At 34.0% G+C, this 25,052-nt stretch overlaps 1 protein-coding gene across 1 annotated transcript in view; it reads right to left on the bottom strand.

Moving 5' to 3' along the window:
• LOC123675353 (protein Wnt-1-like) overlaps positions 1-25,052 on the bottom strand; it is a 124,579-nt gene that overhangs the window by 12,239 nt on the left and 87,288 nt on the right. The window contains exons 2-5 of the mRNA XM_045610707.1: positions 8,382-8,517; positions 7,560-7,680; positions 5,384-5,649; positions 96-358 (exon numbers count right to left, since the gene is read on the bottom strand). Coding sequence (XP_045466663.1) covers positions 96-358; positions 5,384-5,649; positions 7,560-7,680; positions 8,382-8,517 — 786 coding nt within the window. The remainder of the gene's footprint in view (positions 1-95; positions 359-5,383; positions 5,650-7,559; positions 7,681-8,381; positions 8,518-25,052) is intronic.

Below are 25,052 nucleotides of genomic sequence, written 5' to 3' on the forward strand. Positions count from 1 at the left end.
ACTTATACAACGTGAGATACAGATAACTAAAGCCATCTATTGGAAAAATAATGGATTTCTTTTTACTACTAATGAATTCAGAGTGGAGTACATACGTTTCATTTTTCTCGCAATAATCGGGGGAATCGTCCAGATAGACCAGATCCGTCTTGTTTGGTTTCTTCAAGTCGGGGCTCACGGCTCTTAATTTTTTTCTTCGTCGTTCTACGAATTTAACATGAGATGCTCCTTCGTACCTCTGGAAGAGCCCTTCAGCCACTTGCCGGAAGGAAGGTAGTCTTCTCCAGCATATCTGCATGCTACAGGACCCTGATACACCGTGGCATTTGCAAGTCCTCTGCATCCTTGACCTCACAGCCTGGAAGAAATATTTTTTAGATTAGAAATGTATGATATTCTTTTACAAGATAGGGCAGAAAGAAAGAGGGTGTTTTTTGTTCAGGGGGGGGGTGTATGAAGATGAGGCTTGTGCCTGAGCTCGTATATTAGTCATAATGGTTGTTTGAAGGTAGAACAGTACGTTTTTAGTTGGAAAGCATTTTAATCGTGACGAGTCTATGTCGTACAGCTGCGTTTGCGATGATCTATAGTTTTCGTTATAAAAATTGGCGTACAATGGTTTATTATCCATATCATACGAATTTTGAGTCGAGAGTTGTATCAAAAAAATGAAGAATTCGAGCTCGACATCGATTTTGTTCGGCCAGCCAATGTGTATACGATATTTCTTATCAGATTTTGCTGGAGACTTGAACTCTTCAGGGTGCGAATATTGTTCATCAATAGGCGAAATCCATCCAATGGTTCGGAGTTATACCCAATTGAAATTTTGTTTTCTCAATGGTTGAAAAAATTCAAATCCAATCTAATCAAAATTAAGATATCAATTGCAAAATAGCAGAATGAATATTCATGAAATATTTTGTCAGGATTTCATGATTGGAACATTGAAGAGGTTGCTCTTTTTTTTCGTAAAATTTCGATTTCAGAATCAATTCATCAGATTTCACTAGAGTTGTGTGAGTATATTAAGTTCAAGGTTGAAGAGTTATCTAAAAATACAGCTAAGTAGATTTTGCACGAGAAAAAAAAATTAATTTTTTCTGATCATTGAGTTATTGTCGCGTTCAGTTTCTTCCATGAATATTCCTTCTGCCATGAAGATGAGATTCAAGGAGGGTTTCATTGCACCTTGACCTTATGCTCAATTGTGCGCCCCATCAGAAATGTTCACGCCATTAGTCGTCTCAGTTTACAGCTCATCCTATGGAATTCTAATGAAATCCAGTATATGGGATGACATCAAGGAGATTACATCCTCACTTCTACAAGTCTCTTGCCTAAAGCGTTTTTTGCGTTGGCCAGCAATGACGAGGCATTGCGTCACCAGGTGATCCGGAGTTTCTTCCTTTTTACCACAGAATCTGCAATCGTCGTTTTCTGCTACACTCATTTTCAGGATGTGCTTCCTGAGGCGGCAATGCCCTGTAGGAGATCCAGTGGAGAGCTGTAGCATATTTATGCTAAGATTCAGATACTTCTTAGATCTCGCAGTACCAAAGTTTCGAAGGAACTTTTTGGAATGATCCAATCGAGGAAGATTCCCCCAGAGTGAGGAATTCCTCTTTTTCATGTCTTGTACATTTACCTATACCACATAAAAGTTCTAGGTCAATGAAAGGAGTTTCTTCATTTCCTTTTATTCCCCAATGACTGGAACGCAGACTGAACATATCTCGTTATTCTTAACTATTTCGTTGAGATTTTTCCTGCACTCCAATATCATCTTAGAACCGTTGATATGTGAGTTCATTGTATTGATTGCAGCCTGACTGTCAGAATGTACCTATATCTATATCATATTAGATATAGTTTCTTATAAGGTTCATTTCAACACATTGTTCGATTGAAAGTATTTCTGTCTGAAAGATGCTTGGGCAGTGGCCTAATGAAGTGAGCATTTGGAGCCAGCTCCCGTCGGGGTTCTAGAACCATCTTAGTACCATTTGATTGTAATCTTTTTGAGAGCTGGGATTGTGGACTCCCTTTTTCAATCTTCTTTCATATGAAACATCGTAGTGAAGATTTTCTCGATGCTAGTGTTCATCTCGCCACTGGGAAGTTCCACTGATGGTATGTAATTGGCCCGAGAAGACCAGGCTCTCTGATTTCTAATCTCTCATGGTTGGTACCTTCCCTGGGTAGCCTTGGAATAGCCTCATAGACTAATCTATCTATTACAAGATGAAGAGGATTGAGATCTGTAATGATCTCCGATACCCCCGATGGGCACGTTTTCATAGCTTTAGTGATACAAACTGGCTAACCTTTGTATTCTGTCGAGGGCTCTTGTCGTGCTTGATTCGACATGCCATTATTATTGGGATTTGTTTTTGTTATCTAGGTTATCCGTTCTTATGTAGTTACCACCACTTTTTCTATCGTTCCCAATAGAAATGATGTTTGGAATGGTTCTTCCATAATTCGGTATCAAAATATGACGCCATATTTTGAAAAAAAAAGTGATGGCAGTCAAAACCAGGAATTTTTAACTTCAGATTTGTGTTTATAATACTGAATAAAGCATATTCTCACAAAGTTGAATGGAATTTACATTTTATAATACAGGGTATTTCCTAACTACGTTACGAAACATCAGGAGGTAATCCGTAATGCGTTTAAAAAAAAAATCTATGAACAACATAAAACAAAAACCAAACAAACCAAAACTCAAAAATAGCGACCTTCACCCTTAAAGTATATGAGCAAATAATTACCCCATTATTAGTATTCATTTTATTTCTGAAGCTCTTTTTTCTCGAAATTTTTCTACAAAGACACTTTACCAGAAAAAAAACGATATACACTAAACGGGCTGCATTCTGTGAAAAGTTATAGATGGGGAATAAAATTAATATTTATGATCTACAATGTTTTACTGAGCAGTCCATTTGTTCACTCAAATTGTATATTATATATCCTGGAATTTTCTAGCTCGATCCTAATATTAATTTTTATGTGCTCGACTCAATGATCAAACTCAATTCTGTCCGTCCAACTGGGCCGTCGTTTACTCGATAATTCTCGAACGGAATATGCTAGGTAATTGACAGAAGCTCCTGACGTCACGTCAGTGCTTTTTATATATTTTTCATAATACTTGAAATAGTAATAAATAAACCGAAGAGTGAAATTTGAAGACTTTTTTTAAGATATTACTTCATTCATTTCGGAGAAAATATACTCCTTTTTAATGTGCGTTTTTTGTTAGGATTATTTTTAATTATTTTATTCATTTTTGTTAGAGAATCTTTAAAGCTGCCCGAAAAATTATCTTGACCTATTTGACTGATATCCTGTTTATCCAATGAAATTGTATCCTATAAACACTTGGAACCGGCACGTTTCATGATATATTTTCGTTGGTAGTTTAACTTGCGACTACTTAAGTCTGTCAAACATTTCAATCCATAGCTTTTGTTATATTTATGCTAAAATGTCGTGTTTACGTGCAAAATTTGGGTCTTCTTTCATCTGTTCTGATCTATCACCATAACATCTATCAACGTTGCGTATTCATCATTTTTATTTCTCAAAACAACCATCGTTTAACGGTAAGAAAAATAAAAAAGACTTGAATTTACGTATTTGAAGTCCGGTATCCGTTTATTTTTAAAATAATGAGTGAATACAATAAGCAATATCATGATGTTCTTTTTAATGGAGGAAATATTCAATGCAGTTTATTATTTATGAATTGTAAATAACCTCAGCCTGATTGAAACCGTCTTATTTTGTTTGCTAAATATTTCAATTCAGAAAACAAGTATTTATATAAATTGAAACCAAAAGAATAGCATGAAAAGCAAAGGCATGAAATAAGGAACTTTTACTGTCTTGTTCAAATTTGCATTCTTGTAATTTCTCACGAAATTTTGCATGAAATTTGAGATTGTTATTTTACAACCAAAAATATGTTTTCAGAAATATTAGTTATCGAAGCATTCAAGTTATGAAGATATCTTTTTCTATATGATTAATTCTTCTGGCATGGCTTAGTTTTTATTTAGATTTCTATGAAATGCAATTACGCAATTAACCTGTAATATTAAACACATTTTTATTAATTTTTTTGGGAAATTTTTTTGAGCGAAAGAAACAGCAAATACAAATATTGAATGCACGAGCAGATGATATGTTCAAAGGACAAGGCACTGTTATATTTTTGTAATGTTCGTGAAAAAAACTACAAAAAATCATTTCAAAAGAGGTAAAACTATAATTTTGTGGAAAAAATAATCGACTGTCGCCCTCTAATTATATGCTTCGTAAAGAGAAAGATAAAGTTCAACTTCGGACACCGTACAAAATTTGGTCATTGCAGGAGCGCCAGAGTGGAAATAAATGGGTAGCTAATATTTGACTGATACGCGGAAAGCCACGTGGTGGTAATCCCTCTTGATTTGGTATAATTGTGATACAATTCAGGAAAAAAAAATTCTACTCAATGTTGTCCCAACTCGTTAGTAATGCCACTACGAAACATCATCAACTAAAGATTTTATCATTAAATTTTAAACCTTAAAGTATTCTGTGAAGAAAGTATCTTCTGAAATACACGCGAATTTCTTTCTTTTAGATTTGTTAGTTCATTTCAATTGTGTTTAATTTCATTGTACAACCACCATATTTTCAGATTCAAAACTTAATTTTTCATCGACTCGCTCTTCAGGTTATGTTATGGAGAACAATTTAATAATATTCAATAGTAGGTAGGTATTCTATTTATTTTTGGTTTTTTTAAATGTGAAATTGTAAGAAGTACTGTGCATTATTATTTACTTAATAAACACTGGAAATAGAATAGCAGTAATTCAATGATAATCAAAACTAAATATCCCTTTGAGGAATCCGTTTTCACTAGGTAGAAGATGATGGATAGATAGATAATTACTGAAATCGACGAATGAAATAGCATTTAAAAATCGTTCGGAATTCTTTCGGAAGGAAATAAGGACGGAATAAGGACTGGGAATGATTGATTAATGATTTGAATATTCATTGATTGATTATTCAAATAATTTTTTTTACTATTCATGGTAGTCACTATTCATGAATACAATAAATATTCATGAATAGATGAATATTCATGAATAGATGGATATTCATGAATATATGACGATTCATGGATAGGACGATTATTCATGAATATTATTCATTCGAATGAATTTATGAATGAATACTAGAATAGAAAATTGGAATAAAGTTCCAGCTCTAGAAGTATAACGATAAATTTGAATAGATAATATACAAATTTTCTATTTCATTTACTTTCCGGTCAGTTTCTGATATACTTTTATAAACTTTTTTCCTGAAAACTCACTCTTCTTCCTGCTTCGTTGTTATGGAGGTTCATCAAACCAGTGGCGGTGTTAGGGTCCTCGCGAACGTCCAGGAACTCTCTGCTGAACCTTTCGCCATACTTGATGTCCTCCGAACATCCTCCCCATTTCCATTTGTGCGATTTCTTCTGTCGAATCTTGTTGTCGCACGAGCACTGGGGTAGTTCCCCTTTGGAACAGGCCCTGGTCACTGTGAATGCTACACTTGCTGCAGAAATTGCAGATAAGTAGGCTGCTTCTCGGCTTTCTAGGATAAGAAAAAATTGATGAGTTTTAGGATTCATTTGCGCAGAAAAAAAAACACTTTTTGGCAAAGTGGGTACAGAGGTAAATACTAAGGTATCTTTTACCCTAAAAGGGCTTACGTAATCAAAGGCACCTCTTGAAAATATCATTCCTGTATTCATTAGCATATAAAGGGTTTGCAGTAAGAGGTTTGATTTAAATATTGAAAAACCAACAACATAACAAAAAAATTGATTTCAGCAGGATGGAGCAACTTCACACTCGTCGAATGTATCTATGCCACGAGTTCGCGTTTATACACAACTAATCAAAAAAGTATAAAAAAACCATCGAAAATATTGATAATCACATCACATGAATCGAATTGATAAATTCCAATAAGAAACTCATCCAATTTAAAAAAAAATTCCGAAAAACGTATTCATAAGATACGTATTTTTTATTTTGTATTTCAAATTCAATTTCGAAAATTAACTTGCATTTAGTACCATGTTCAAAGAATGTTGTATTTGATTATTTTATCTTGTAGGTACATCTTTACCAGGGATACCATACTTTTGGGAATATTCAATGTTATTAGGGGAGAGAACTTTTATGAAAAAAAGTAATTTCAGAAGGAAAACACAAATTGGTAAAATCTTTTCTGATCAAACAGAAAAGCTTATGTAATCGTTAGTTTTTCATTTTATACTGTCGAAAATAATCAAGTCATAAAACAAAGGACGACAATGATGAAGGAAAAAATGGCAGCTCGGAACTTACGAGAGGAAGATGCATTGGATAGGGAGACCTGGAAGAGGGAAACAGGAAGACAGCACTTGACTGTAACTTAGGCTATAATATTGTATAATTCTGTATTGTATTGTTTTGTGCCTTATATCCCGCAATATACAGGGTTAGTATTATTTAGAGGGGCACTACAGGGATATCGAAAACCGTTAGAGATACAGGGTGGCTTAAATTACAAAAAAAGTTGCGTTATTGAGGGGTTTAACAGATCCAAAATATCTCCAATGGTTCTCGAGATATCTCGAAAAAACTGAAAATCGAGATTTTATTTTTTTCTGTATAACTCATTTGTTTCTGGAGATAACTTAACGAAATTCGGTTTGTAGCCATTATCCAATTTAGAGGTTCTAATGCTGTCGTCAGATTTTGCCTGTTTTTCATTGTTTCAGTTGTATCAACATAATTATGTAATTAATATAAAAACCTAGTGTTGGTTTCACATAACAACTGAACGAAGTAACAAGTAATTTGACCATTCTAGCACCAGCCTACTACTTAAACAAACAAATAAAAAGAAAGTACAAATTTACGTAGCTAGACTGGATATTTTTGTAGAGTGTGATACATTATTGAATTCCTAATTTTTTTCTGTATAACCTCATAAGGAGAACCAATAAGAAAATAAATTGATTATCGCATCTCTGAAACAATGAAAAACAGGCAAAATCTGACGACAGCATTAGAATCTCTAAATTGGATAATGGCTACAAACCGAATTTCGTTAAGTTATCTCCAGAAACAAATGAGTTATACAGAAAAAAATAAAATCTCGATAACTTAACGAAATTCGGTTTGTAGCCATTATCCAATTTAGAGATTCTAATGCTGTCGTCAGATTTTGCCTGTTTTTCATTGTTTCAGAGATGCGATAATCAATTTATTTTCTTATTGGTTCTCCTTATGAGGTTATACAGAAAAAAATTAGGAATTCAATAATGTATCACACTCTACAAAAATATCCAGTCTGATGTCTTCAAGAGGAAGCTCAAAGGTTTTTTACTCCTAGGTCAGAATACAAACTAGCACTAATTGCTTTTTCTGCCTTCGAATTGTGTCACGTTGTTATTTCTTTTCTTGTGAATGATATTTGGTTCATATGAAGGTATATATTTTAATACTCACTTATCGAAACAACAGCCCCAAATGTGGAATTCTTCTCTGGAAATGATGTGCAATTCCATCGACTATTTCTAAATTGATATTGGCATTCGTCTATTGCTAGTTTGGCTCCTCCTCCAAGGACCTAGAAATATATTATTGTATTATCTTTCAATCAATGAATGAAATTGACTATTTTACGCTTTAAAGACCCAAAGACCCACTCTAGACAAGTTCAAATCATTTATTATCCAATATTGACACTTGACTCTGATTGGCCTGTCAAAATCGGTAATTTCAGTAACGACAAATTTAAATAATTAATTTTTTTTTTGTGAAATAGTCGAATAAAATTCCACTCTTGATTGAATTAATTTCGTAATTTACCGAGTTGCTTGAAAGAAAGCAATTCTTTATTATTCTTTATTTGTCATCAACAAATGATGTTTTGATTTGTGAACCAATCAGTTGAAGTTATTAACTTTTTACTATTTGAACTAAAAAGTTTTGCGAAAGAGTTAAAAAAATTCTAAAATTTCGAGTTGTTTTTCTAATAGATTTTCAACTGCCATTCCGCTTACAACTTCTCTGAGCATTGTTAGAGGTTTTTGTTCATAGATAATAACTCTTATTGCAATCCACGACCAAGCAAGCTTTGGATAAAATCCAAAGAGTTAACTATCTCTTGACTGCTGCATCAATTCAAGAAGAGAATAATATATATTTTGAAATTTCATTTTTATACAAGTTGATGCATGCCAAATTGGTTTCCAATGAGACATAAAATATCGGATTTTCAGCTTTTAAACGTGATAATACTGATAAAATTAATCTGAATTTACTTACTGGTAATATTTTGTCATTTAACGAACATAGTTCTTTTTGGCGATCTATCAGGTACTCTAATTTGTTGCATCTTTCTCTAAAACTGGACGAAGCTAAATCCACAGAATTTAACATTGAGTTCGTGAGTCCTAGGTGCCTGAAACAAAAAATAGGAAAATTGAGAAAAGTGCAGATTTTACAAGTTTTTCAATACTTCTTATAGACTATTGATATTCACTTAAAATGAATCTGAATATATTATTCTCCAAGGGTTGAAATCGTCATTCATTTGAAATTTAATTAATTAATTTGTTACTTTTTTGAAAATGATTTTTTAAAAATTAAATAAAAATCATTTTTCAGAAAAATTAACAACACAGTTTCAATTTTCAACTGATTTACTCCTGAAAAATCAGTGCAAGAATGTACGCAGGAGCATTTCATTCAAATTTATTAAGTTTGATTCAGGAATTGTGGGGGAAAAATAAATAAGTTTTTTATAAGCTCTAATCCTCAGAGTGGTCGCACAAAGTCTTAGGAGAGTCGGAAAAAAAAAACATTAAACAAAAGATGTATTTCCTACAGCTTATACAAAACTAAATGAAACAATTATTGGACTATTAAATATGATCGATTCACCGACTTGAGCGGCGGGGTTTCGAATCAACTACTGACTGTTATAGAGGTAATTTTTGTATCTTCGACTTATAGAGGTGAAAATGGTAAAATATAAACGTAGAATAATTTCGAGTGGTTATATAATGGTAATTTTTTCGATTTGGTCAGGATTTTTCAAGGGAATCCAAAATAATTCAAATAGTTAAAAAAAATACGCGGATATATAAAATATGATTTTCAAGTTTTGATTAAGGTTATAGTGAAATTAATACAATAAAATATTAGAGATGACAATTCGTAACCACTATGGGTAGTTTCTTCGCGATGGAATTCTTTCAACTGTCGTATGTAAGGTGGCAATTCTGGGTGTCTATTTTTGGTGCCCTCTGACTTATCACTTCTTGTTCAGTTTGTAAAGTCGTCCAGTAAAGATATATAGAATACGTATGGCCATATTCGACACAGGTACCTTATACACAAATTTTCAGCACAAAGAAAACAGAAGTTGTATAATTCATCGATCAACAAATATAAATAAGCGATCAATCTGTCCACCCCTGATGCCAGTCAAATAGCTGAAAAATTCCATATAGTACGCTAAAGGGTATTCGGGACTACCGAAGGCAAATAATCGATATGAAGCTTGCTTCAACGAAGAGAAGCTCTTCACGTGCAAAAAAAAAACGGAATCCATATTCCTATTGGCATCATAGAGAATAAAGCCCTACACGGCATTTCCGGGTTGAGCTGAAAGAAGAACATGGTATCAAATTACGCAGAAATGCAGAAACAGCAAACTAATTAATCTGGCAGAACCGGGATTGGCTTCAGGCCTCCAATGGCAGCAAATTTCCAAGGGTTACTTCATATCCCATTGGCTTACAAACACGGCCATTGTTTGTCCATTGTTTGCGGACAATGAAACCATTATACGCATTTGCATTCATCTTGGAGCTATTCAACTAATCAACGTTGAAAGAGGCGCAGAGTGGTTTTCTTCGAGGGGTTAATCAGGCGACTTGAAACGTACGTTGAGATGGCGTTGTTTAATTAGCTGGAAAAAGACATGGCAGATGGTCCTGTTGTTTTCCTTTTTTTCTTTTTTATTTTTCGAGAATCGGGTTGGAATAGGACCACTTGGCTGTGAAGGAGGTCTACGTTAAGTGCTGTTGAATGCGAAGTATGATACGTCGGTAGATCTCTTTTACTTTAATAATTTCTTTCAAATAAAATAAAACGAAGTAATTTCCACTATGTTATTTAATTGTTAGCAACAATTGTTTCGCCACACTGTGGCTTCATCAGGCTACATTTCTGAACTGATGATCAGTTCAGAAATGTAGCCTGATGAAGCCACAGTGTGGCGAAACAATTGTTGCTAACAATTAAATAACATAGTGGAAATTACTTCGTTTTATTTTATTTATAATGAATTTCCGCCAAGTAAGGACCGAATCCATTAAATAAAAAAAAAAAAAATTTCTTTCAAGATATGTTCTGTTTTGGGAAATCTGAAATAAATACGGATGAAGAAGATAGTTTTTGTATTTTCATCAGCTTCTAGCATTACATGAAATAACTGCGGCTTCGTGAAACTTTTGTTTGATTAAATCATTTTTTTCGGCAACCGTCCGGAAAGTGCTCACTACCCGGACGCTTTTTCTCTGAGAAAGTATCATTTCCCGGCCTAGTCCGGAAAGTTCGTACTTCCCGGACTAGGCCGGAAAAGAATCACGTCGTTTGTGTCATTGTGAATATGAAAATCTTGGTAGGTACCTATATTTTTAATAAATGCAATTGATCATTACCATAGCAACCGAGAAAACGTCTGACAGATCATATGAAATTAGTTGTCAACAATTTGCATGTTTTTTTATAGCAATTGCAATGAAATATGGAAAGCAGCAGCGATAGTGTAATTCTACACGGTTGCCGAAAAAATATTGTACGCAACACGCCCGAAAATGTTTTTTTTTTGGACTCACAGACTTCCACAGACTTTTGTCTATTCGTCCAAAAAAACCCTATTTTCCGGACTTGTTACGTAATAGTAATTTACGTAACAACTCCGGAAAATAGGGTTTTTTTGGGCGAATAGACAAAATTCCAGGAAGAGCGTAAGCGAGTCCTGGAAGTCTGTGAGTCCAAAAAAACCATTTTCGGGCGTGTTGCGTACAATATTTTTTCGGCAACCATGTAAAATAACACTATATCGCTGCTGCTTTCCATATTTTATTGCGATTGCGATAAAAAAACATGCAAATTTTTGACAACTAATTTCATATGAACTGTCAGCCGTTATCTCGGTTGCTATGAATTCTATGATTCTTTTCCGGCCTAGTCCGGGAAGTACGTACTTTCCGGAATAGGCCGGGAAATGCTACTTTCTCAGAGAAAAAGCGTCCGGGAAGTGAGCACTTCCCGGACGGTTGCCGAAAAATTACTATTGTATTAAATTTAAAAATGAAATCAATGAGTTCTTCGAAATATTGCGTGATAAAATGATTTTTTGTCCGACTGACAGCAAATATTAATTTTGTAGACACATAACAGGCCAATTGAAAAGTTCCCGGTCTACCATAATAAAACACATTTTTCTAACAAAATTCGATTTTATTATTCAACATAGTTGCCTTCGAGGGCGATACAGCGATTATAGCGATCTTTCAACTTTTCGATACCATTCTTGTAGTACGATTTGTCTTTCGCTTCAAAATGCAGATTGCTAAATTTCTTTCCAACGAGCATTCTTTTGAGGTCTGAGAACAGGAAAAAGTCGCTGGGGGCCTGATCTGGCAAATACGGTGGATACAGAAACAATTCGAAGCCCAATTCATACAATTTTATCATTGTTTTCATTGATTTGTGGCACGGCGTATTGTCTTGATGAAACAGCTATTTTTTTTTCTTCAAATGGGCCCGTTTTTTAACGATTTTATCCTTTACACGATCCAATAACGCTATATAATAATCGCTGATGATAGTCTGAACCTTTTGGAGGTAATCAATGACTATTATACCTTGCGCATCCCAGAATACTGATGCCATAATTTTGCCAACTGACTGTTGTATTTTTCCTCGCTTTTGATTCGGTTCATCGTGTGCAGTCCACTCAGCTGACTGTCAATTGGACTCCGGAGTGAAATGATGGAGCCATGTTTCATCAATTGTCACATACCGACGCAAAACAGCTCAAACAGCTTCAAACACTGCTCAGAATCATTAACATAATTAACACGTTGTTGCTTTTGATCGATTGTGAGCTCGTGCGGCACCCTTTTTGCACACAGCTTTTTCATGTACAAATATTCGTGAATGTTATTATGTACACGTTCAGATGATATCTTCACAATGTCTGTTATCTCAATCAACTTCACTTTACAGTCATTCAAAATTATTTTCTGAACTTTTTTGATTTTTTCGTCGGTGACAGTCTCTTTTGGACGACCACTGCGTTCGCCGTCTTCGGTGCTCATTTCACCACGTTTAAACAAATCAATGATGGTTGATTTTCCTGGTGCAGACCCCGGAAACTCTTCATCAAGTCAAGATTTGGCTTCATCTGTATTTTTTCCCTTCAAAAAGCTATATTTTATCAGCACACGAAATCCTTTTTTCCATCTTTTTTCAAATAACAAAAGTAGCTACACTCACAACGCAATATCTCACAAACTAATGGTCGGACTGCTATCAAATTTTGACACGTATCGTTTGAAGGTTGGTACTAACTGAAAATCATACGGATTTAATACTAGCACCGCCATCTGTGCATCAGACCGGGGACTTTTCAATTGGCGTAATACTTCATCAATAAAGCAGCTTTGGTGAAAAAATGCATGTGAAAGTGACTTGATTTTTTTTTGTAGCCTATCCAGTTTTGATTGGGACTAGTAATTGCTATTGTAAAATTAATTGCCGAACAAATTTTTCATTACTAGTATGTTTGTATTCATAGAAGTGCAATTATCTTGAAAACGGTTATTTTTCTGGATTCGAACAAGTTTACATTTTTTCAATCAAAATTGAATGGGGAATGGAAAAATGCATAATATTTCTGATTTTACCAACGGAGTAAATAATAGGATAGAAAAAGGACAATGATGCCCTACTTGTAAGACAGTGATGACAACTAAAAATGTAATTTTTTTCTTGAAATGAAGCAACCATTGAACACAAACATTCTTTCAGATTCAATTGAAAAATTTTGTGAACTGTGAAAGATATGAATAAAAATTACTTTTAATTTTACATATTCAACACCCTATATCTTTTATCGAACTACATTTGAGAAAAGAAATATAAGGAAAGTCTTCTTTATTTTTCAAGGCGAATCTTCTGTTTCAATTCGGCTCCATAGTTTCGGAACACTCTGTATATTGCGTTTCATTGGCCAATTCCCGGTATATTTTTGTCGTATTAGTATATTCCGGCGAACGTGTTCCTGATCAGCGAAGCGAAATGAGTAATTGGTGAACATTCGTAGTACTGAAGTTGCGACTAATTTCCGTTTATTAACCATAATGATAGGTTACATGCTATGATAATCGCCACGACCGTAACCGTAAAAACAGATGTTTCCACTTCAAATTTTAATTAGTCTTCTAGGAAGCTCTCGAAAATAAACATCAGGAAAGTTGCGTCCAAATTTTCGTTGGAAAGTGTTATTTGATAGTGTTAGTTCGAAAAATCGGAAGAACGTACTCGATATTTCAATTCAAAATGATTATTATCTAGGCATCAGGAAATATAAGATCAGAAAATGATATTGATTTCTCAAAACTCTTACTATACATATTCGATTGACTCAAGGAAAATTTTTCTTGATATCGAAGTAATATTTATATGAAACGTTCAAACGACTGCACCAAATTGGATAATTATTTTTTTCGGCAACCGTCCGGGAAGTGAGCACTTCCCGGACGGTTGCTTTTTCTCTGAGAAAGTAGCATTTCCCGGCCTAGTCCGGAAAGTACGTACTTCCCGGACTAGGCCGGAAAAGAATCATAGAATCCATAGCAACCGAGATAACGGCTGACAGTTCATATGAAATTAGTTGTCAAAAATTTGCATGTTTTTTGATCGCAATCGCAATAAAATATGGCAAGCAGCAGCGATAGTGTTATTTTACATGGTTGCCGAAAAAATATTGTACGCAACAAGCCCGAAAATGGTTTTTTTGGACTCACAGATTTCCAGGACTCGCTTACGCTCGTCCTGGAATTTTGTCTATTCGTCCAAAAAAACCCTATTTTCCGGACTTGTTACGTAAATTACTATTTTGTTGTGTTCATTACTGTTATGAGGAGAATTATGAAAAAAACTGATAAGCGTCAATAGAAAACCTATATGGAGAAATATGGAGATTTGATCAAACAAAATCTATACGAAACATGTTGGTGTCTATGGGAGAGGATTTCCTGTTTCTCCAAGTGACTACATATTTAAAATGATGCACTGAATACTGCGTGAGCAGGTGTCGATCTGGATACTTTCTCCAATATTCTCGAGCTAGTCTTCTGGAGAATACCCATAATTATGAGTTGTGAAAGAATTCATTGTTATTCAAAACATCAAGTAATTACAACAATACTAGTTGTCATATCAACCGGTATCAGCTTATTTCTTATTCGAATATGAAAATAAATGTTTTCAAATTTTTGTAACTAACTTCTAAACGAAAACAAATCTATGTTCATCGGAATAAATGTTCAGAATGAGCTCAGCTATCGTATTCGGCCAATTGAAAAGTCTCCGGTCTGATGCACAGATGGTGGTGCTAGTATTAAATCCATATGATTTTTAGTTAGTACTTCAAACGATACGTGTTGAAATTTGACAGAAGTCCGCAATTAGTTTGTGAGATATTGCGTTGTGTGTGTAGCTACTTTTGTTATTTGAAAAAGGATAGAAAAAAAGAATTTCGTGTGCTGATAAAATATTGCTTTCTGAAGGAAAAAAATACAGTTGAAGCAAAATCTTGGCTTGATGAAGAGTTTACGGGGTCTGCATCAGGAAAATCAACCATCATTGATTGGTATGCTAAGTTTAAACGTGGTGAAATGAGCACCGAAGACGGCGAATGCAGTGGTCCCTCAAAAGAGGCTGTCACCAACGAAAAAATCAAAAAAGTTCACAAAATAATTTTGAATGAAGTTGATTGAGATAGCAGACATTGTGAAGATATCATCTGAACGTGTACATATCATTCACGAATATTTGTACATGAGAAAGCTGTGTGTAAAATGGGTGCCGCGCGAGCTCATAATCGATCAAAAGCAACAACCTGTTAATGATTCTGAGCAGTGTCTGAAGATGTTTAAGTGCAATTAACCTGGATCTTTACGTCGATATGTGGCAATGGTTAAAACATGGCTCCATCATTTCACTCCGAAGTCCAATCTTTCTTTGATTACCTCCAAAAGGGCCAGACCATCAACAGCGATTATTTTATAGCGTTATTGAATCGCTTTAAGAATGAAATCGTTATAAACTTCCCCATTTGAAGAAAAAAAGATGCTGTTTCATCAAGACGATGCACCGTGTCACAAATCAATGAAAAAAATTGCAAAATTGCATTAATCAGGCTTAGAATTGCTTCTGCATCCACCGTATTGGCCAGATCTGTTCCCCAGCGACTTTTTCCTGTTCTCAGACCACAAAAGAATGCTCGCTGGAAAGGTATTTAGCGCCAATGAAACGAATCGCCGAAACATGAGGCCTATTTGAAGCGAAAGACAAATCGTACTACAAATATAATATCGAAAAGTTGGAAGATCGCTATAATCGCTTTATCGCCCTCGAAGGCAACTATGTTGAATAATAAAATCGAATTTTGCCAAAGAAATGTGTTTTACTATGGTAGACCGGGAACTTTTCAAATCGTCTTTTATGTGAAAGTTCGTGATAAGAAATTACAGAAATGAGAAACTCTAAAAAGGACGTAATAAAATAATCTTCAAATTCCCAAAAATGCGCGCGCGTCCATCACATAATCGAAGGCCAAAAAAAATCCCCAATACAATGTAAACCTGACCGGTCTAGACTCGGGACGATATAGCGAGAATTGGATTGAACACATAAGATCACTTACGGAACGGATAAAAAAAAAATCCCCCGGAATCGATCCCCTTCTGTTCTGGACGACGGTAATTTGTGAGCACCGTCGGTCCCCGGTTTGAATCGGAACGGTAAGCATGTTTTTATGCCCTTAAGGAATGAATAGTTGAAGTCTGGCGGTCTGCACCGACAGCGAAGGGCGCATATAGTCTGAATCGTTACTTTTTACGACGTCCATAAACTTGTACGGGAAATAATTCGATATCCGAAAACCCCTGCCCGGACCCCGCAACAAACGCCGGACAATAGCGCCAACACTGGAACAAATCACATATTGAAATCTGGGGAAATAAAGTAGACCGGGTCGTGTTTCCCAATTTCCCTGCCCGCCGCGCGAAAATTACTCCGCACATTGAGAAACAGCACGTGTTCCGAGCCCGCGTATTTATCGTTTCTATAACGCCACCATTGTCCCTTCAATGGACCTGATTTGTCGAGGTTTCATTCGGATATACGAGGTGATTCGTTCAACTTTGTCGGAACGGTGTATACGGCTATCAAAAATGACAGACGTCATTTAATGTACGTCTGTCGTTGAATAGATCAAATAGATTTTTTTTGATAAATCTGTTTAACCACCATTAGATTTTCCTACATATATTTCCTAACTACATTATAATAACTTTTCTCCAATTCTGTGGTTATTCCGTTCATTCTTCCACATCTTGTAGAACAAAATCGTGCGAGAATATATCAGAAACGCACAGTTTTTGTGGTTATATTTTATTATTCTATGTTGGTACTCCGAACTTTCCGCCACGGCTTTATCTGTCAATTCATCAATTTGCCTTACAGAAATCAGTTCTGCCAACCAACATTTTTCAATGCAAAAATCACTAAATTATATTTATGGAAATATTTCATTAATTTCAATGAAAATGCACTGAATTAGAGAATAGTTATTTATAATACAAGTGCAGAAGGCATTGATATTCTTCCACGAGTTCAAAATTCAAAAACGAGCCACGAAGTGGCGAGTTTTGGAATGAACGAGTGGTAGAATGAGCCTTCTGTACGAGTATTATACATTATTTTCTCTAATTCATTGCATTTTCATTGAAACTAATGAAATATTTCCATAAATATAATTTAGTGATTTTTGCATTGGAAAATGTTGGTTGGCAGAACTGATTTATTTAATGCAAATTGATGAATTGACAGATAAAGCCGTGGCGGAAAGTTCGGAGTACCAACATATAATAATGAAATATAACCATGAAAACTGTGCGTTTCTGATATATTCTCGCACGATTTTGTTCTACAAGATGTGGAAGAATGAACGGAATAACCACAGAATTAGAGAAAATAATGTATAATACTCGTACAGAAGGCTCATTCTACCACTCGTTCATTCCAAAACTCGCCACTTCGTGGCTCGTTTTTGAATTTTGAACTCGTGGAAGAATACCAATGCCTTCTGCACTTGTATTATAAATAACTATTCTCTAATTCTGTGGTTATTCCGTTCATTCTTCCACATCTTGTAGAACAAAATCGTGCGAGAATAAATCAGAAACGCACAGTTTTCATGGTTATATTTCATTATTATATGTTGGTACTCCGAACTTTCCGCCACGGCTTTATCTGTCAATTCATCAATTTGCATTAAATAAATCAGTTCTGCCAACCAACATTTTTCAATGCAAAAATCACTAAATGATATTTATGGAAATATTTCATCAATTTCAATAAAAATGCAATGAATTAGAGAAAATAATGTATAATACTCGTACAGAAGGCTCATTCTACCACTCGTTCATTCCAAAACTCGCCACTTCGTGGCTCGTTTTTGAATTTTGGACTCGTGGAAGAATATCAATGCCTTCTGCACTTGAATTATAAATAACTATGTCGGAACGGTGATTTCAAACATGACAAACGTCATTTAAAGAGCGTCTATCGTTTTAAACGTTCGGGTAGATTTTGTTTGATTGAATCTGTTTGATCAACATTAATTTTTCCTCTCTATATTTCCTACCTACATTAGGTATATTAATTTTGTCGGAACGGTACTTATTTCAAACATGACAAACGTCATATAACCCACGTCTGTCGTGTTAAACGTTCGGGTATTCTATAAAAGTAGTTGAAGCACTGCGAATTTCACTAATAGATTTTGTTTGATTGAATCTATTTGATCATCATTAATTTTTCCTCCATATATTTCCTGTCTACCTTATAATAACTTTTTCGGAACGGTGTGGACTTCAAACATGACAAACGTCATTTAAAGCACGTTTGTCGTTTTAAACGTTCGGTCATTCTATCAAAGTAGTTGGAGCATTGCAAATTTTTCGAATAGATTTTGTTTGATGAATCTTTTGATCACCATTAATTTTTACCCCATACATTTCCTATCCACATATTAATAACTTTGTCGGAACGCTACGGATTTAACACATGATAAACGACATTTAAAGCACATCTATCGTTTTGAACGTTCAAACATTCTAACAAAGTTGTTGAAGCATTGTAAACTTTTCGAATAGGTTTTGTTTGATTGAATCTATTTGATTACCATTGATTTTTCCTCTATATATTTCCTACCTACATTATGATCACTTTGTCGGAACGGTACGGATTTCAAACATGACAAACGTCATTTAAACCACGTCTGTCGTTTTAAACGTTCGGGTATGCTATAAAAGTAGTTGAAACACTGCAAATTTTACGAATAGATTTTGTATGTTTGAATCTGTTTGATCACCATAAACTTTTCCTCCATATATGTATATCCTACCTACATTATAATAACTTTGTCGAAATTGTAAGGATTTAAATTTGTCATTTAAAAAAATGAGAAACGTCATTTAAAGCACGCCTATCATTTTAAACATTCAGGCATTCATTCAAAGTAGTTGAAGCTCTGCGAATTTTACGAATAGATTCTTTTTGTTTGAATCTGTTTGATCACCATTAATTTTTCCTCCATATATGTATATCCTATACCTTCATTATAATAACTTTGTCGAAATTATATGGATTTAAATTTGTCATTCAAAAAAAATGACAAACGTCATTTAAAGCACGCCAATCATTCAAAACATTCAGGCATTCATTCAACATAGTTGCATTGCAAATTTTTCGAATAAATTTTGTTTGTTTGAATCAGTTTGATCACCATTATTTTTCCGTCTAGTTTCATACCTTCATTATATGAGTGCATCTATCATCTGAAATAGAGCTTGTAGAACACCCTGTATGAATATCAGAAAAATGATATGATTCTCAAAAAATCGTGATATTCTGATATTTAGCCTTCGAAATTCATGAGAACGAAAAAATTAACAGTTTTTTTTGTGTCTCAGTCAGATTAAAGATGTTTTCCCCCCTGTCTATTGCCATCAAACGATGTTGATAACCCTTTCTGACCTTCTTTCTGTTTATTATATATTTAGACCAAAACAGGGTAAGCGTTTGGGACTAGAAAATAAACAATCTTTTCCATCACTAGCACCTTAAATTTAGAAACGTAAACAGCTGAGACATCCGATAAACATATAAAACTCGGGAATCTCCCACAAGCGCATTTTCCTAGCAATTATTGCATTTGTACAGTTGATGAGCAACATATGCTTCTTATTACTTTTTATGTGCCGAGTTGGATGTTTCTCAAAATATAATTCATGAATAATATCTTACACGCCATTCATTTGAAGTTTACTGGGTGAGGTTCCATTGATTATTTGGGATAAAATGAAATTGCATACTGTGTTTGGTATTAACGAGTATCTTATCAGCTTAACAATAGTTATTTATGCAACAAGTGCAAAAAGTGAATCTTTATTGCACTCGACGTGAAATTGTTCGACGAGGCCTTTAGGCCGAGTTGGACAACACGTCGAGTGCAATAAACAATTTTTGCACGAGTTGCATACAACATTTTTTCTACGTTCATGCAAAAAGCAAAAAATGATTTATTGAGGTGTGGCACTAGGTGTAGGAAAATGAAAAGCGCAACTTGAATACTTTATTATTAATATCGATTTGCATTGAAACATGAACTAATACGTTACGAACAATTTAACTCAAACTTTATTTTACCCTCAATGTTGGAAGTGAATGAACAATTGGTGTAATTTTCAATATGAATATTTCGTAGTGAAGTACTTTTTGAATCCACTTCTTGATTTGTTACTACTGTAAACGTATCTACTAGTACTTGGTAATTGTACGTCGTTATTTCCTTCAGGCTGAAATATTTGTTTGTCATGATGACAGCACGTTGAAGTAGAATGACAGATGAGTGCAATAAAAACTTTATTGCACTAGTGCAATAAAGGACTTCTTTTTCCACTAAATATAGTTCAATAAAGTTTTGCTTTTTGCATGAATGTAGAAAAAAAAATATTACAATTTTCTGCCTATTTTATTTCATTATTTATATTATGTAGTCACTTTTTTAGTCGATATTCAATAATTCCCAAACTTTCGAAATATCAGTGGTGTAGTATGAGTAGTGGGCTCCATTTTATTTGGGTTCTCAAGTTGATGTTATAGATAAAAAAGTTTTATGAAGATCTTCTAGAGAGGTAGTATCTATTTTCGTTACAGTGTGACGATACAAAAATTATTTTCATTTCATTAAAAATTGTTCAATATTATACAGGGTGAGTCAATACTGCTCGATCGGTTGATAACTTTAGTAAATTTTGGGCTGGGAAAATGATTCAAATTTTGACAGCACTCAGCCATGTTCTGACATAGACTGGTCAGAAAAAATGCTGAACATATAGAAGATTTCAGTTCTATGGATTAACTGAAGGAAATGTTTGATGGTGTTCGTCTATTATCATCGTTTACAAAATGGCGAATGCGCATTAAAACAATAATTTTTTTTTTGAGCGGTCGTTCCCCGAACAACTTTGCCACAAGGTTGATTTATGCCAGGATTGGCTCAAACGATAAGGTTGAATTCACTGATTCAATACTGTCCGGTCGTAATAACCATAACTCTTGAACGGAATGTCCTAGCAACTTGAAATTTTCAGGGTAGGTTCGTCTTGAATGACGCTGTTAGTTAGTTGGCAATATCCGATTTGGGATTCCGTTGATATAGCTGAATCCTGTCTCCTGATAATTTCAAAAATTTGAATTACATCGAAATGAAATTGAGTAGTTATACAGAACTTCCTTGGATAATTTTAAGAAAAAAAGCCCTAAAAACATGGGCCTGCAAAGGGCTTTGTTTCCGAGATACAGGCTGTTTCTTGTAGTCCTACTATTTTGAGCGAACTATACCACTTTGTCGAATCTTTATTAATCTTCGCTACAGTCTGAATAAATAAATACCAAAACTTATAATTAATTTCTTCAATTTCAGTATCGTGATGAGTTCATTACAGTACTGAAAACAATGTAATGAAACTCATTACGGCATTTGTGATTGTCTACAATAATTTCCGATCCTATCAAATTTCAACACACTTCAATTGCCAATATGAGTTAATTTGGATATAGTGAAATGATTTGCAATATTATTCGCAATTTCTCTCAATTCTGGTGGTGTTAAATCGATTCCGTCAGACAGAATTCACGAATTTAATGTGTAATTATATTTTTTTTAAATTCGAAACGTACGATCCAAATTAAAATTCCGTAAAATTTTCGGAACAGTCACGCCAACTGCCAAGATACAATACAAAAGTCGATGTATAATCTCAATTTTTCATTGAATTCCGACAATATTTCACAAAACTTGACTAAAATAGAGAAAATATCGTCTACTTAATATTCGTTGCAGAAGGCAATTCCAACACTCACGCGTTCGAATTTCGCATTCGTGTTGGAATAGAAGCCCATTCTGCAACTTGTTTTAGAATATGCTTATTTCATCACAGCTTACTAACATAATCTTTATAATAATTTGGATTATCCTGTGAATTAGTAGAAAATTGTTTGAAATCAGTTGAAGATTCGACAAAACTACAGGAAACCAAAAAGTATAGCACTGGACAAAAATTTCTTTTTACATTTTTCTAAACTACCAGTGGTCCACCAAAAAAAACTGTGTTCCAGAAAAATATAACCCTGTAGATTTGCATTCAAAATTATCATATCATATGATGAAGAAAAACTTTAAATTGGAATATCTATTGCAAATTTAATTTAAATCTTGTTGAAAAAGAAACTTAAACACCCTGTATCTCGAAAACAAAGCGTATGCTGGCCAATGTTTATAGGACATTTTGCTTTTAAAATGATCCAAGGAATCAGTCATTTGCGTTTTTAACTCCAATTCAGCAATATCCTGTATTTTATATTCGACTAATTTTCTATTCTAAATCGTGAATAGAAAATATTGTCACATGTGAGTAGATGAATGAACTCTGATATAATTTTCATTAATTGAAACAGAAACAGTACGTTCCTTCACCTCTAAGATAGAACAGATAGAAAGCCATTAACATTGAAATACTTCCATGGCTAAGGCATTCAGATATTTATCCTCGTATTTGTACAATTATTATCATTCATTAGACGAGTACGAGTATGAATGTACCTTCAGTTAAATGAGTGGGTTTCTTTCACAACCTGCGTGAGTATATACAAATGCATCTGTAGAATTAGCAGAGCTGATGTGAGTGCAAAACAAGCTTCAATCGTGGCAGAATGTTTACGTTTCAGTTAAGACGATGAAAGCATAATTTTGTAATTGAAGAATTATTTTCAGTTTTATGATTTAACTTCTGGAAGTATTCGGAAAAAAATATAACATATCGCGTGAAGAATTCATTCGTCCACTGGTTCAAATCAAGTAGCATAATATTTTTGATAAGAGAGTAATTTCGAGTCGGCAGACTGAATTAGATAAATCAAAATTTAATCATTTTTTGAATGAAGGACATAAGTAGCTATTCTCAACCAAACATCAACTTATCGGAGTATTGAAGAACATAACTTGACTTATATATTATTAGAATTTAGTCTTTTTGCCTTATTTGATATTACTAGGTTAGGTTCACTGATGAAAAATGCAAAATTTCATGTAGATCCCGTCTGAGACAAAACTGACGACTTTTGGATTATTGAATTTTTAGGAGAATGTCTACACTTCACTTGATTTCCACATCGTTTCTCATCTCGCTGACATCAAATTTCTCTGTCAAATTCACATCCTCTCCATTCAAAGTATTCAACACTTATAAAATTAAAAAATATTCAAAGTGTAGATGTCCGTATTTTTTGTTCGTAGTGTAATATAGAATAACGATTTCAAGTTTCGTGCAAAATTTCTTGTTGATTGTGATCGTTAGAAAGAAAAAGAATCACAGCAGAATATCGAAGGAAAATACCTAACATTTAAATTTAATATTGTAACAATTGGTTGGAATTCCTCCATTTATGTATTTTAGATATAAATATTTTCGAAAAAATGAAAGACCGGTGCAAAATCGAAAATATGCACTATTTTAGAGGAAGTATCATGATTTGATATTTTTTTTTCACTCGAAACATAACTTTCGGTTCAGTTCTTATCGCATTGCATCGAAAATTCATTCTTTCAATGAGCAATATTCATGAAAAAATATTTTGATATCCAATAATAATGCTTGTAACTCGAAAACAGTGATTTTTTTGTTGTTATACCGGTATAACTATTTCTGTAGAATCAATTATAATGAAGGAATTTGGCCCGATGTTTTCAATAAAAAAGAATTGCTGACCCATTAGTGCTAGGGTCAGTCCATCTCTGGTCATCTTGAAGATTTATGAGGCAAGTATTGGAAACAAATCATAACTAATATTGTATTTGCTTAAATTCAAAAGATTACAAGAATCGGTTGGGTCGTGTGGAAGTTATCACAAAAAAAATTGAATAATAAGAATATTATTTGTAGGTACATCTTCTTAGGGGCTTATTCAATTGAAGCATTCCTGACTCTTCTTTATACAGGGTGAGTCTTTGACTTGTACATATATTTTAACCTAAGATTCCTGAGGTCAAAAGAAACACTTTTTTCCTTTACCATTTTTTCCGATTCGGCCCGGTTAAAAAGATACAGGCTGTTGAAAATCGTTAAAAAAATGTGATTTTCGGCTATATCTCGTAAATGGTTGTATCGAAGGAAATGATTTTTGAAATAAAGCTTTTTTTTGATGTGATACATCTTCTCCGAACACAAGATTCCATACACATTCTTCTGTTTCTTTATTATGAACATTACATCCCATAAAAATACCAGAAATTCGAAGAAACCAACTCTTAAGACTAATTTGAACGTTCATTGAAGAATAGTTGGCTAATTTGAAAAATAAAAGTACTCTTCATATTTTCTCGTACAAAGCGCCGTTTTCGAATAACTTGATCTTAAAAAAAAAAAAAATTATCTGTGAAATTCAAAAAATTGGGTACTTTGGCTGAATGCAACTCTGTTCTTGATTCACACCTGAGAAAGAGACACGTAGTGCCGGGATAACCTGTAATGTTCAAAGGTTGTTTTTCTATAACTTAATCTACAAAACTCTAAAATTATTCATTCGTTACATGTAATAGTGCATCCAATTCAATTTCAAAATGAATCAATTGGACCACCCTTACAGCAAGCACATATCCTATAGAAGCTAAAAATAAATATTTTCAAGTTTCACTCATGTAAAAAAACGATTCAGCAAAACATCCGATTTCCAAACGAATGCAGTAGGCAGGAGGAGAAAAAGAAGGAGATGAAAGAGGATATTATCACTCATCACATGCGATATATCTTCCACGCTGGGTATTAATATAGGGGTGCATTTATGAAATGCATTATATTGGACATACAATACCATAAGCGATATAGCGGGAGAATGGTGTGTAATAGAATTTCATAATTTGATTGGCATTACAAATATCAATGGAATGAACGCAGTTTGATTAAGATGAATGGGTCCTTATTGAATTTTTTCCATCTGTTTAATGGGCAGGAAATATAGCCCAACTTTCTCTCGCCCCATTTGATCGTTGGTTATGCTCCA

The sequence above is a fragment of the Harmonia axyridis genome, chromosome 1 (assembly GCF_914767665.1).
Source record: "Harmonia axyridis chromosome 1, icHarAxyr1.1, whole genome shotgun sequence".
Lineage (NCBI taxonomy): Eukaryota > Metazoa > Arthropoda > Insecta > Coleoptera > Coccinellidae > Harmonia > Harmonia axyridis.